At 45.4% G+C, this 15,120-nt stretch overlaps 1 protein-coding gene across 2 annotated transcripts in view; it reads right to left on the bottom strand.

Moving 5' to 3' along the window:
• GALNT2 (polypeptide N-acetylgalactosaminyltransferase 2) overlaps window positions 1-5,583 on the bottom strand; it is a 99,853-nt gene extending 94,270 nt beyond the window's left edge. For both annotated transcript variants that reach the window (XM_086461014.1, XM_086461013.1), the window contains exon 1: window positions 5,467-5,583. In XM_086461014.1, coding sequence (XP_086317140.1) covers window positions 5,467-5,583 — 117 coding nt within the window. The remainder of the gene's footprint in view (window positions 1-5,466) is intronic.
• Window positions 5,584-15,120: the final 9,537 nt, after the last annotated feature.

Below are 15,120 nucleotides of genomic sequence, written 5' to 3'. Positions count from 1 at the left end.
CTGGGCATTTAATTTCTTTCCCATTTATTACAGAACTGTATAGAAGAAAAACATCTATTAGCAGAAACTGTTACCTGTTATACAGAGGAACATCCTTTTCTATCTCCTTGCACGTTCTAGGAAGCGAGTGCCACAGAAAGGACACAGGATAATTTGATTTTTTTTTAACCTTTGATATCTTCACTTGTCTAAAGATCAAGATATCAGAAATCACATCCAATGTCACATCATATAAGGGACTGAAGTTACATTTTAAAAAGCTGCAGCAAACTAAACTTAGTATTTAGCAATTAAAACAGGCAATGCCTTCCTCAGAGGAAAGAAAACAACAGAACTGGGGAGGATACTTTTAACCCCCTTCCAAAAACCAGCCGTATAGCCTTCACACACCTTGAGAGAAACAACCAAAAGAAGTTAATGCTCCCCAGTTTCATGCTCTCAACAGGTTGATGCACCTGAAGTTAAAACACATTTCCTTTTTTCTTCCTACTTAAACCTTCAAAAAGAAACATAGGTACACTAAATCTAGAGTATACGTAGAGCTCTTGCTCTCCCATGTAGGTTATGCATAATGGCAATAAAAGCCTCATTTACCAGTTACCTGAACGAGTTCAGGGGGTCCAAAAAAGAAGAAAAGAAAGAGGAAAAGAAAGCTTTGCTTATGCTGAAAGGAGTTATTCTAAAGTTTTATCCTTGTAGGACAAGAACTTACAAAGCTTGCTTCTTTTTCCACTGCTTTCCCCAAAGCAATCCAGTCACTTTTAATTAGTCACGTACTCAAGCAAAGCATCACTTTTTACCTTCGGCTTTATTTCATCTCAGCTAGCATGGTACAGCCACCTATCAAAAGCCTGCTCCAAAATGAAAACACAAAACCAACACCAGAATATGGAAAGAAAATCGTAGGACTGTATACAGGGCAATAACCAGTTCCACAGGAGAAGCCTGCCTCCTTGTGGCTCAGCTAACCGTAAATTAGATTTATCCAATTCGTTCCATTACAGCCAGTAAATCCAGTAAGCCAAGAGAGTAACAAGCTTCTAGTTCAAGGTGGTTTTGGGGTTTGGCTTTTAGTTTGTTTGTTTGTTTTTTTAGGGGGGGTACGGGTGTGAAGATGATGAAAAAGAAGGAAGTTTCTAAATTTAAGAAGCACTGGCAAAAGTTAATCCATCTCTCATTACCAGAAGATTGCTCTTGGCCTCCTCCTATAGATAGCAAAGATGGCATGGGAGGGGATGGAGGTCCAATTTAAAAACAACTGACGTTCTTTACAGGGCAACAAATGCAAAAGCTTGTCAGCACTCTGGCACCTAAATCCAGAAGGCTCCAAACCTTGGCTCCGCTGCGGCTTAACCTAGCAGGCCTCTCTTGGTGCCTTAGCTTTTGACTGTAAATCCCCCTTCTGCCTACAGGTCTCCTTCAGGGCATGCCTAGGAGGATTTCACTCTTGGCAGCAGTGAAGCATTTGGTGCTTTCAACAAGATGCAGACATTCCTCTGTCCAGCCTGAAGGGCTCAATTACACGGGGCTCTGTTCTTAATACCTAGAAGAGTAAGTTCTTTAGAAAACAGCTGGGGGTTTTAGCTCGGGTGGTTTTTGTTGTTTGGTTTTGGTGTTGGTTTTTTTTCAGTCCAGTCACTCTATTGTGCAAGAGCTCAGTGGTTAAAGGACTCAAAACCTGTGCAACAAATACATAAATTCAAATTCACACCAGTCTTAGGAGGGGATCACATCATCAGGATGACTTTGGCTTGGGAAGGTATGAATAGTTTTCTAACCATCTTGCAGAAGCTGCTTTATTTTGTGCAAGTCTGAGACACAAAGCATAAACCACTTTTGCTATGAGTTAGAAAATTCATCCACAAAAAGAAGGGAAGTTCCAGCCTCCATGCCAAAGGCTTTTTAATATAAAACACATTAAGTGAACACAAAAGTAGCCCACACTTTTCTCAGTCTCACAACTGTTAGGCTTGCAACTTGCTTTCTTCTGTGTCACAGCCTCTGTTTTGGGAACTGTTTCTCTAACCTTTAAACAAGTGAATCAGACTCACTCTTTCCAATCTACAACTCAGTGATCCGGCTGGAAAAGGAATGAACTGAACCCATAGTGCTCTCATGCTTACAATAATTGGAGATTTACTGGAAGGGAGGAGAAAGAAAAAAAAAAAAAAAAACCCACACATTACTGCCCCATCCAAAGCACGCTTTGAATGAAAGGCTACTCTAGCTTTTCCTTCTTTTCAAGAAAAAAAAAAAAAAAAAAAATCACACAAAAAAAAGGTTGTCACACCCTAAATTCCAGACGTGGAAGACAATTTCTTTCTACTAGAGTTTTTATGCCTAGGTCCAGAATAAGAAGAATTGCACTTTCCTACTTTTTTTTTTTTTTTGTTATTATTATTTACACATTCACCAACCAGACAGCTTCTGCTTTCTGTGCTTTAGACCTTTTCATGCCTGCTTAGCTCCTACCAGGCCACAGCACCGCAGGCAGAGCTGTGCATTGCCAGGGGCCAAAAACTTAGGCAAGGCTGTACCGCACACTGCAACATCCAGATAGCTTCACAGACCTCATTAGAAAGGTTGTAAGTGAGACCCAGAATAAGTAGAAGCTTAATATTAATGCTGACACTATTCTAATAAGAAAAGCAAAGAAAAAAAAAATCACTCTTTTCTTTTGCTTGTGTGCAATCCTGGCAAAGGGCAGACACCTCTAACTGTACTGTAGAGAAAGGGAAGTGGTGGTGTTCATCACATCATGGGACTGGCTGCCTACCACACAGGTCCAGTATGTCTGGATAACACACTGGGTCTGTGTAGTGAAGAAAAATCATCCCTACGGGAAAAAACACATTCCTGTTTGTATAAATAGATCTGTAATTAACATGCAAATTACTTACACAAATGAAGAACCATCCCCTCCCAGTTTTCATAATTTTACAGACTTAACATGGCAGAAACTTCAATTTATTAAAAGTTATGTTCTTCTGTAAGCAACTCTTGTTTCCATTATATTGAATTAGTGGGCAAGTAATAAGGACTACATGAAGTCACATACACTACAGCAGGGTTTCTGTTCATAAGTTTAAGACAGTTTGTAGTTTTGCTTTATACCAGGGTCTGACACTAAGTTAATAAGCCTTTATTGAGATTCAAAAGATATTACGTTACACACATCTTCCTCTACTTACATTTGCTAACCTACTCTGAGGCGCAGGATTAAATTTTACGCTTCACTGACAGAAAATAGAATCCTAAATTACCAGTCCACACCTAATTGTTAATTTCCCCACTTGTTTGTTGTGGTCACAGGACCTACTTTCTTCCTTACCATGGCATTACTTTAAACTTTCACATTTTTAAGCCTAGCCCCGAGCTTCAGCTCAGGCCTATGAAATGTCTCATTCTCTTTAAATTATCTTTACTAAACCCCCCCCAGATCAGTAAGGTTTACTAAATTTTGCACAGAGTGACAATAAATGATACTACTGAAGCAAGTATCAGGATCACAGATGTCTTAAAACCATAATAAAAACTCGTACTAATATCAATTTTAAACAGCATAAGGTTCTAGTAGATTAAGTACCATGCTCATACTCCAAAAAAATAGTTTCATTTCTATTTTATTCTCACCTAGTCTTCTAGGTGACCTTGGGAAAATCATTATCCCCACAGTGCAGTTTCCCCAGCAGTAAAAATGAATTGAACAGAGTTGCAGATCTGTCTAGAAACTCCAAATGGAACACACCGTAAGAGTTAAAAACATGTTTCCCTATCTGCAGATATATTTGCCTTGATAGCTTTTCTTTATCCCATTATACATCAGCAGCAGCGTAAGATTGCTTTTACTTTCTAAATACACTCTGGTGGTTCCTCAAGAAAGGCTTTAGGCTACTGCCTTACTTTTTATCACATGCTTGATCTATTTCTGCTGCTGCACTTACTCTGGAGGACCAAGAGCTTGTACTTAGCGATACACACTTCACACTTACTTTCATGTATTACGTCAAAAGTTGCTGTTGAACACATTCCTAAGCTACGGGGAGAAAATAAAACAGGACACATCAGAACAGAGAGCCAATTACCATCGAGCAGCGACTCATTCGCTAGACCCTTGCTCACGTAAGTAATCACGCAAGTATTTGCTTCCATGACCCGCCACAGGAATCAGTCGTCAGCAGATTTTTACCAGGAATACGTGCATCGATGAAACGAGCTGCATCAAAGCAGCATAAGAAGATTCCTCTTATACACTGCTAGACTTAAAAAGAACTACTTTTCATACAACAGGAAACTGCTATTTATTAGCAAGTAACACTGCTTAACTGCAGCACACTTCTCTCTCTTGCCCTCTTCCCATTTCTCGTTTTGGGGTTCTCCGAAAAATGATGCAATTATTAGGTGCTTTTACACCTTTCCTATTCCAAAATGTAAGGCTTAAACAACAGTTTCTAAAACCTCTCAGCTTTGCTAGTCTTTGGGGAGAAAAAAGCCCACAAAAAAGCGCACTTATTGATAATTATTTTTTCTAAACAGAGTTAGCGGATGAAGTTGCCACTTCCTACATCATGCCACAAAAACCTGTTTTGATTGACACAAACGGGAACTACGAGATACTTAACTTCCAGCTATTTCCCTGATCAATGAATTACTACACATTGAAAAAATTACTTAAGTTGACAGACAGAATAATGAAAAACTACTCCTGTACTGCTAAGAGATAACTTCTTGAACATTAGGAACTGAGACATTAAAAAAAAAAATACAGACCTTCCACAGCACAGACACGAAATGTGACAAATCCAGCTATTTCCTGAAATATTGCAAAACCGATCAGAAAACGGTATCTTTTAGACATAGCGCTAAGGAGAAAGGAAACCGCTGTGCATCCAAAAGAAGAGAAGAAAGGGGAAGATACATCTGCAGCTCGGATCCTCCCGTATTCTCTAGGTGGGAACACGAGCCCAAACGACTCCGGTGCCGGCGGGGGAAGGAAGGAAGGCAGGGGCAAACGTTATCCGCCGGGAGGGGAGCGGAGCCGAGGCGGGCCCCCTCCCCGCCCCGAAGCGCAGCTCCGGCCCTCACCCGCCCTCCCCTCCCACGCCAACTTCCCCCGGCCCGGGACGTGGCCGGCCGCAGTTGGATAGGGAGCGACGTGACGAGGCTGAAACCGGTCTGAAGTCCACAAAGAAGGCATCTGCCTCCGGGAAAGGGGCTGGGGAAGGGCGGGCGGGCGGAAGGACGGGCGAGGAGGGGGGGAGAAGCAGCAGCAGCCCGGGGGAGTTACACCCCGCCTGAAAGCGAGCGCACCCCGCGGGGGTGAGGAGACCCACTGCCGCCCCTGCTCCCGCCCCGGCGACCGGGCAGCACCGCCCCCAGCCCGGTCCGAGCCGCCCCGCCGCCGGGGTACGGAGCGGGCGGACCCTCCCCGCCCGCCCCGCGCAGGGCTCCGGGCTGGGCTCTCACCTTCCTCCCGCCGCCGCCACCGGCCAGCGCGGCGCTGCCGCCCGAGTACATGTAGTAGGCGATGCCCAGCACCCAGAGGAAGGCGAAGCAGAGCAGCAGCCGAGACCTGCGCCGCATCCTCCCTCCCGCGCCGCCGCCAGGCCACCAGGAAACGGCCAGCAGCAGCCTCCGCTCCTGCCGCTGCCGCCACCGCCGCCGCGCAGGGTCAGGGGGCAGAGGGCGAACGCCCGCCCCCCGACCAATCCCGCGCCGCTCGGCCCCGCGGGGGGCGGGGCGGGGCGGGGCGGGACTACCGGCGTCGCCATGGTTGCAGCACGCCGGGCCGCCGGACGGGCCGCCGCCCCCTCCCTCACGGCCCGGGGGCTGCGGGCCCCCCCCCGCGGCGGCAGGGCGCGCGGCGGCACGGCCCGACCCCGCCCACCCCTCCCGCGGCCGGCCCCTCCCGGCGGCTGCCTGAGGGCTGCCCGCCGCCGCCGCGTGAGGCGGGAGCCGCGCGCCGCGCTTCGCGGCCCACGGTCAGGCGGCGGCGGCGGCGGGGGGCAACTGCTCCCCCTCCCTAAGTCGTCGGGGCCGCCCCCCCCCGCCCCCCGGCGGCGCCTTCCGCCGCGCTGGGCCCCGGTCCGCCGCCTCCCACCCCCGGCTGCCTCGGGCCGAAACGGCGAAGTGGCCGTGGCCGCGCTCCCTGGAGGGGTCCGCGGGCTCCCTGCGGAGCTGGGGCGTGGGCAGCGCCGGGAGCGGGACCTCGGACTTGAGGGGTGATGCCGGCTCGCAGGGTTTGCGAGCGGCTGGACGCCCGTTCTGTGGGGTCTCCGTGCACCGTGGTACACCCCTGACGGGCCGATCACTCCTCTTTTGGGTGGTCCCGCTCCCACCCGTATCGGCTGATGATACAGAGAGTCCCAGGTCCACAGAAACTCCAGGCTGGCCACCACAAGTCCTGTCCCTGCCTCTCTCCCTGCTGTTCCCGCTGAGCAGCAGGGAATGGAGAACATGCTTTACGGAGGCGTTGTCCTTGAAGTCACTTGAGGCAGGTAGTGAGGAAAGTCTTCGTCAAACCTCAAAGGTGAGAAAGTAAAGTCATGTTGGATGATGTCCAGTGTCCTCTGCGTGACAGGTATCTGCATCCCATTTGATAACTCTCTGCCTCGCTCACGTTATTTAAGAGGTTGTTCTGTGGCCTTATGGGAGACATCAAGGTCCTGACAACCCCGCCATCCCACAGAGGTCGCACGCCTGCTCCCCTTGCATTTCTGGGGTCGCTGTGTGACCAGCAGTGCCCAGTTTGGAAGCATGGTCACCCCTACGCAGGCCTGAAGTGACCTCAGGGGGACTCTGCTTGGATCTCTGCAGGAGCTCCACTCTCAGAGGCCTGTCTGTTGGTATGGGGTCATTGACTGGTAAAATTACCTTTCTTTCTGCTTACCCAGTTCCACCCTTAAACACCTCAGACAAATGCTACGCTGCTGCTGGCTCTCACTGTGGTTCACTGACTTGCGTGTGCACAGTTCACGCTGCTGTTTTTCCACGCCGCTGAGTTTCCCGTTGTTTGGCATTTGCTGCTATCTCACCCAACTGTGACGTGTCAAGAAATGAGAACGCAAAAGTAAGAAGGGAAGAGGCACGTTCCCTAACAACTCAAAAGCGCCTCTATTTCAGAGCCACTGTACCCACTCAAAGCAGAATATTCTTGGGTTTTAAAGGTTTTCTCTATCATCTCACCATGTTTTATCAACAGGCTGTTTTACCGCTGCCCCTTCTGACTGTACCCCACATTTCTATCCTCCTTCTGTCCACACCAATGTCAGATCCCTGCCAGTCCAGTCGCACCAGTGGCCGCAGAGCCTCTGTAGAAAATTGCTCACCAAGCCGTGCCGGCCTGTGGCAGTGGGTCTGGCAGAAATTCTGTGGCATGAGCAGGAAAAGATCCAGCAGCCAGAAGAAATGGCATCCAAAGCTTACCTGCTCACCACCAGCACAGTCACTCTGCTGACAGTCTTGTCAAGAAGGTGATTCATGTCAGTGTTGGCACTGCCAGGGCAGAAGTCGTTTGGCATGCAAAGGTTTCAGTGAATAAGCGCACACCTTCCCACCTGCCAGAGCCTTGGCGGAGAGAGAGGGTGGGTGAAAAGACAGAGGAAGAAATCCTAAGTAAGTGTTCGTTCAGGGAGTGCGAAATAAAGAGATCTCTTTCTTCAGAGCAAATGACTCCTTCAACAAACTCAGCATTATGATTCTTGATTTCGAAGGGAGTTGGAGAGAGACACCAAATTTGTGCAAAACACTAAGTTTTAGAATCAAATAACTGGCATCTATTGAAGCGAGGTACACTGGAGAGTATGGGCTGCCAGGAGACACGCGGATATTCGGGATGAGAGTTTTTGATTTATCCAAAGTGTGTTTGATGCAAGTGAGAGCAGTTCCTGCAAAAGCACTGATGGCACCTGCCTCTAAAAAGACACACACACCCCCCACCCCAAAGGCTAAATTTTAATTAGCAAGGTTTTCTGTATAATTCAGAGCACTCTCAGCAGCCCAAGATTGTGACCGTCCTGGTAAACTCCTGCTGCTTAAGCTCTACAATCAGCTAGGCTTGAGACTAAGAAGCAGCTTCCCTGCTGCTGGAGTGTTCCTTCACCGGACGGATCTGCTGAGGGAGAGGGTGCTGTGCACAACATGCTTCCCCACAGAAAACATCTTATACTCACATGTGTGAAGAGCTCACTTCTGGAGCCGTAATCCCGTTTAACTTTACAAAATCTGCAGCCCACTTACTCCGTAAACACCTTGCAAAACCTACAGAATCTTTCCTCGCCCTTTTCATAGTCTAAAAGATCTTGAGATGGTCTTCAAAGGTCTCCTTGCAGCCCCAGGTATTTTCACTGATTTTAGCAATGTGCTTGGATAGATTTTTCCCTTTCCAGCAAAATTAGCCAGCCATGCATGTACAGAAAATCCTTCTATAGCTGCACGCTTCACAAGCTTACCGAAATAATCCACTGCACATGCTCAATCACAGTTTTCAAAGGTTTATAACTCAGTCAAATCAAAACTAATTTCTTCTCGAACAAGCAAATACGTGTCTACTTCAAGGAAGGTTACTTCCATGTCAGAGTTCATTTTTCAGCCTTCTGCTGATAAAGTTACACAAATGCTCAAAAAAGTCTGTAAAGAACCTATTTAGCTCAATAAATTAATTTTTTTCCCACTCTCCTGATATTCTGAACTTGCTAAACCAGTTTTGTTCAAATCTTTCCAAAATATTCACGCTTGGACCATGTCCCAATCTGGCAGATTTCATCCTGAATCATTTATATTTCATAGACCACAGAAAACACAGAGGTTTAGAATGGAAAATGTTACATTGCTTTAACTCCAGGAAAAGCTCCCTGTTCTATTACAACGCATTCTGATGCACATACCTCTTTGCCTCAAAAGTCCTAACGTGTTTAGTCAGCAAAGCAAAACTAAAAAAAAAAAAAACTAACACTTCAATTAAAGGAAAGAATTCAAGGAAAAAAGTAAGATATTTTTAAATTATTTTTCCAGCTCATTTCAAAAGAAAATATTAGCATATTTTAAGAGCAGCATTGCTAGAATGATTCACGGAATATAAATGCTTCTGTATCAACCACAGCCCTTTAAACAAAAGAGCGATCAAGCATGTGAGAGTACAAATAGGAGTGAAATTTGCAGAAGGAATCATCAAAACTTTGCCTTTGATCTGTGATACAGACACCTAGATTTGATGGGCCAAATTCTGATCTAGTTAGCTAGGGTGGAAACCAGAGGGAATTTCAATGAATTTATTTGAGAGCGAGTACAAAACCAGACACATCCATGACCAGAGCCTAATTCAGACTGTTAGTGTTCATCTTATAACTAAAGACCACAGAAGTTGCTCATCATTTTCCAGAGTTAAATGACCTAGTCAGAGGAGAATGAATCCTCTGACAGTGCGCATGGAAAAGAGCCCTCACCTTTAGGAATAAGTGAGTCGATCCCCTACTCATGCAAGCAGTCTTGTCCTTGCAAAGACAGGAAGGAGGATTTTTAGACCAGGTCTAAACCACAGAAAATAAGTTTTAAAAACTTTACAAGGCCAAAAATGTGATCAAGCTGCCTGAACCTCTTTGATACACAGAAGCTAATATGTTGCTGATCCATTTCAGATTATGTTCTCTTTCTCTCTCCAGTTATGTCAGAAAGTGTATCATTCCTCCTCTCTCATGAGAAAGGTTGCTCATTAGCATAATGTAAGGTGTTTTATAACATAGAAATCACACATTAACGTGAAATTTAGGATATAGGTCTATTAATGCCTTGAGAGCTTGAGCCAAGTACTCAGCCCGAGCTGAGCCAAGTTTGTTTGTAGTGCAAGAATTGTGTTTGTAGTGAAAGATCCTGATCTTGCAAATGTTTATGCAAATTTTTAACTTCATTCGGTGCGTATTCCCGCTGGAGTCAGTCGGACTACTCAAACGTTTAAAATTATATGCTCATGGCTGAGTACTTGCAGGATTAAAGGTTAAGTGCAGCTAGCAGGTCTGAAAATCTGTGTGGGTGTTTTGCAATTCCTCACTGCACAGTGGTAACAATGAGAAACAGACTACCTCCTCAGCTAAAGACTTGGGAGTCAACATGTCCTTTCCCATCTGTTTAGATGCCAAGAACTATGCTTGTTTAATTTTTCAGCACAGTTTCTGATGCTACCCAGAGTAGGCAGACGTGCTGGCAATAGCATTCGAAAGTGGCTCACTTCCAGAAAATCTTGTTACCCTCCAAGAATGTTTTTTGAGCTGTTAAAACCCCAAGTAGCAAATATTGTATCATGCACATTTTACCTTGAAAACCATGTGTCACCCTGCCTGACCAAAGGGTTTGCTGTGCAAGGTCCGAACACATTTAGGCCTTTAGAACTAAAGCCCTCTTGTCCTAGACTTTGATATCAAGGAGGTAGTATCTTCACTTTTAAAGCATAAAGCAATGGCTATTTCCTCTGATAGCAGGTTTTTTATGCTGTTTCCTCATTAAAGATTGATCAACCCATTACATCATGCGACGCAGATATTGTAAACATTGCATTTTCTCACACAGGTTTGAAGGATCAGCTTAAGCCCTCAGGCTTCCAAGGCAAATGATTCAAATCTGGAAGCCGTTCTTCTCTATTAAATAAAGTTTAACGTTCAGCATTCTTTGGAGTTGTTCAGTTCTACAAAGAGAGGAAACAGATTCTTTTCCTATGGGTGACGAAGACAAAGAAAGAACAACTCAGCCTTTGGTAGGCCTCCCGCTAAAGATGGCAGAAGCCAGTACAAACTGCAGTCCAATTGCCAACTATTCTCCCTGAGCTGAGTCACTTAGCGTGTTGGACTGAACTTCGGCAGCACAAAACAAACCTCTTGCGGCATTTTGTAGGCTGATGATCGGATGTCAAAATGTGATATGGCTCAGAAGCATCTCTCATAGGAGAGTGGTGACAGATGAAAGAGAGAATTGGCTGTAGAGAGACACTCGCTGAAACAATGACTTCACCTTTGATTGAGGTAATTTGATCCCACTTCATTGCGTCTATCTGAATTCTGAGGATCATGCTGGACTCTTCACAGCTGCCAGAAGTGGTAAAGACTGACGATCTATGGTCTGAGACAGGGCAGGAAATTCCATCCTGCCCTCTTGAGCAAGACTACGTTGCAGTGGTGTGCAGCTGTAGTATTGTGAGTCATTTGAGGCTAGGGGTAAACACTATGTGCTAATGCATAATACAAAAGTCTATTTTTGAACAACAAAGACTACTGTGAATACATCACACAATGGTGCTGTAATCTCAACTGGTACTTTGTCTATTCAAACCCATAATCCAGATCAGTGAGGCTACAGCCAAGTAATTTGAGGCTATCTATCTAAGATACAGGTTTGCTGCCGCAAAGCATAGAAAATTCAGCTGAATTACCCTACAATAAGATTCCTGGAGTTCAAGAAAAAGGTTTTCCCAAGTCAAACTGTTCTACCAGAAGTAGGTTTTGCTTATCTTTTCAAATAAAGTCTTTCCTAGCTAATTGCACCAGCATCATCTCACCACGGGGAACATGAGAAAATAAAGGGAAAAAGAAAGAAAAAAATATAAAGAGGACTGAAGGAGGCGTGGTAGGAGGGAAGGTGAGAGTGCAACATAGGTCTTTCCCTTCCATAGCTACTGCACCTTATTCAGACTCTCTCTCTGTGCAGTGTCTGAACTGAAAAGCCTAATAAGTGATTCTGATCGCCAGCTCCCCAGGATTTCAGAGCCTGGCTTCTCATACAGACGGTGGAGAGAACCTGATGCTTAGCAGGTGCTCAACCTAGGTATTGCAAATGCTTCTCTTCAGTGCCTGTATATGATTCAGAGGAGCAGAGAGAGAAAACCTTTCCTTGCTATACAGTATTTTAGTTTCAGTTGGGTAGTGGAAAGCATCTCCTTACTTCTTCCCCACTTCCCTTGCAGTAGGAGTTAAAGAAAGAGCTTTCAGTCTGAGACACAGAAAGCAGGTCTCCAGTTTGCTGGATAAGCACCCTAATCACTGACAATGATAAGTTGCTTCCAGAGGTGCCATAATGGACAGGTTGAATGCAGCTTACATGTCTTTGATTAATCCTTTATTTTTTTTTTTTAAATCATTCTGCATGCTCATCCTGTTGGCTTCCACTCAGACGGACACAGTGGAGCCCATGCCTCAAAAGTGGTATGCTGCCCATAGCAACCTATTTGCAGCATCCCTCCTGGGCACAGAGCAGTGTGACAGACAGCAGTGCCGTACATCCCAGAGACTCCTCTGCGCCAGGTGAAGGACGCCACTCCCCACGGACCCGCCCTAGCACCGTGTCTGCTTTTTGCATTACAACTGTGCCTAAACAAATAAACCCCAGTGATATATTTTTACCAATGCTATAGATTGTGCTCCCAGATATTGCTCAAGAATATTTTACACTGTGCAATTAAAAGTAGTCTTTTCACACAGCACATATCATCAATAAATACGTTACTTTATCATGTTCATTTGCATTTTTGCCAATTTGCAAAATTTGGTGTTTGGATCCCACAATAATTATAACAAATTACACAGGTCTGTAATACACTCAAGAGCGTACTTCATGTAAGAGGGAAAAAAGATGCTCACAGCTATTTCAGTTCACATACCCTCTAGAAGTCATATATTGATTTCTCCCAATTTAATCTTTCAGTACTTTGGAACAGCCAGTAAACAGACTCACTTACCACAGGGGCGGGAAATTGACCCTGTTTGTAGCCTTCATGACCCTTTTGGCTTCAAACCTTTATCATCATCTGTTGAAATCATGAAAGACATTGTTTCTGAAAACAGGGCCAAAAGCAGCAAACCTGGAGAAATTAATTTTACACCATTCTTCTTCCAACAGAAGTAGCCAGATCCACCCTCTGTCTGACACGGCTGAATCACAATGAACTTGACCCTGGTGCCTATCACACAAACAAAACAATTTGAAAGAGAAACTGAGATTGCCCTGCAGAGACCATGTATTTTCCATCCCCTTTGTTCTTTCAAGAGTTTCAGACAGAGGAGCAAGTGTTTTCTTCCAAGAAGTCAAATGGCAAATAGAAGAAGTTTCTGTCCTGGTTCTGTAAGCTGAAGGCCTGTGGGTTTGTGAACTGAGGTTAAGATCCTTTTTCCTTTCTCATTCGACCAGAGTATCGCTCACTGTTCTCTCTAGCTTTCAAAACTATTTCTGAACTGAGAGAAACATGTACCTGTGGAGAGATGGTCAAATAATGATTTTACTTTTACTTGTAAATTAGATTCTTGCAGTGTATACAGGTGTCAATGGGGCCTTCCCTATTGAGATAACATTTTTGGCATCAGGAATCCCCCAGCAAGGTCTTTCCTTCCATAAGTCCAAGAGAGAGATACTTTGTCTGATTGTCATCTCACATGCACTGCTGTAAGTTGGGAATAACTCTGCAGAAGGCCACGTCACTATAACAGGCAAAGACTGATGTCAGTTGAGAAAAAGAATTGGGTTTCCTGTATAGCGCCTTACTGAAAGGTAGTAATATCCGGTGGCGAAAATAAAAAACGCATTTGCACAGACTGCTGCACTTCTATGTAAGCTTTGTATAGAACAGTCCTGAAAACTATCACCGCTGGAGACCTTGTGCGTAGAAATGCTCACAGGGCCGCTGTCAGCCCCAAAGTCTTGTGTGCAGGGAAGGGGGCATGGCAGGGGAGGCAATGGTAAGGAAGGCATGGGAAGAGGAAGAGGATGAGGAAGGCAGAATCAGAAGTGAGAGAACGTGCCCTCTGTTTGTTTACATACAGGCATACACTGGTTGTATCAGGAAGCCCAACATGAGGGACATGCCTTCGCACTGCAGCCTCTCACACATCACTTGTTAAGGAGGGAAAACCCCCACATTTTAGGAATGAGTCCTGCTGTGATGCTGGGAGTAGAAAAGTCTGTGATACTGAACAAGAAAAATACTATTTCTGGTATCGCATCTTTGTAAGCAACACTTCTACTGTAAGCTTATTTTTCTTCTGTATGGTCTGAGTCATCCCCTCTAAATGGATGTCCCAGGACAATCTTACAGGAACAAACATCCTTGGCTGTACTACACTGTACAGTATAAAACATTTACCAGCTATTCTCTGTGTGTCCTTGTTACAGAAGAGGTCACTAAATACTTGCCTAGAGACACAGATGTACCCGCGGAGGTACAGCGTGACAGTGGTGAGACAAATGTTCATACACAATATTGACCTTGGAGGTCATACACCATGTGGAGCACCAGCAGAAATCCTAGCAGTCCACCAGCAGAAATCCTGCCTTTAACCAGTACAGCCCCTGCCAAGCCTAGCAGTGCCTCACCTAAACCATTATTTGTCTGAGTCATCTGCCCTTTCAGGATCCTGCATGCTACATGCCCTGGAGCAGTTGCGACCCAGAGCTCTTACTGACAAGAGTGCAAGTCAGATGGCGGCTGGATGCTACAGACAGCGTCGCACCCAAAGGCAAGGATCCCATCAGGCAGAGGGCCATGTCACTGCACGTTAGCCAGGCACACACCTATCCACTGCAGAGAAACTCTGTACACAGGAAATATCTCCCTGTGCTCCCACACCTCCCCAAGGCTCTGTCAAGCCACGGGTACAGAATTTCAGCCAGAACAAACGCAACATCCTTTGTGCTTGGGTGTCATGGTTTTCCCTGCTTTCTGATGGGACCCTGCTAGAGGCTGGATGCAATGGGAAGCCTCACCTGCTGCAGGACCACTGTTAGCTTTTACCTTTCTCTTTCCTGCTTCTATTTCAGTTTATCAGCTTCACAGATTTTATCTTTCTTCCTGGCAGGCAGACTTCTTTTAATTTCGACAAAGGGTAGTGCATTTTCTTGCTGCAATTAATCACATGTTTTCTGGCACGTGATTAAATATCAATAATTAACCCAGCAGCTGGAGTTTCCCTTGGTTAGATCATGATGCTCTGTGCTGGCTGTCCATAGCGTTTGCTTGCTGTCTACGCTGCTTTCTTGGCTAGGTTACCTTCAGGCGTACCATGTGCTTGAGTAACAATAATAAACAGGAAAAATGAGGCAGTTCATAAGATTATTATTTTAGTTAGATTTTCTGTTCTAAAAGCCAAA

This window comes from Leptosomus discolor, chromosome 2, assembly GCF_034619465.1.
Source record: "Leptosomus discolor isolate bLepDis1 chromosome 2, bLepDis1.hap2, whole genome shotgun sequence".
Lineage (NCBI taxonomy): Eukaryota > Metazoa > Chordata > Aves > Leptosomiformes > Leptosomidae > Leptosomus > Leptosomus discolor.
This window is presented reverse-complemented; position numbering and strand designations above follow the sequence as displayed.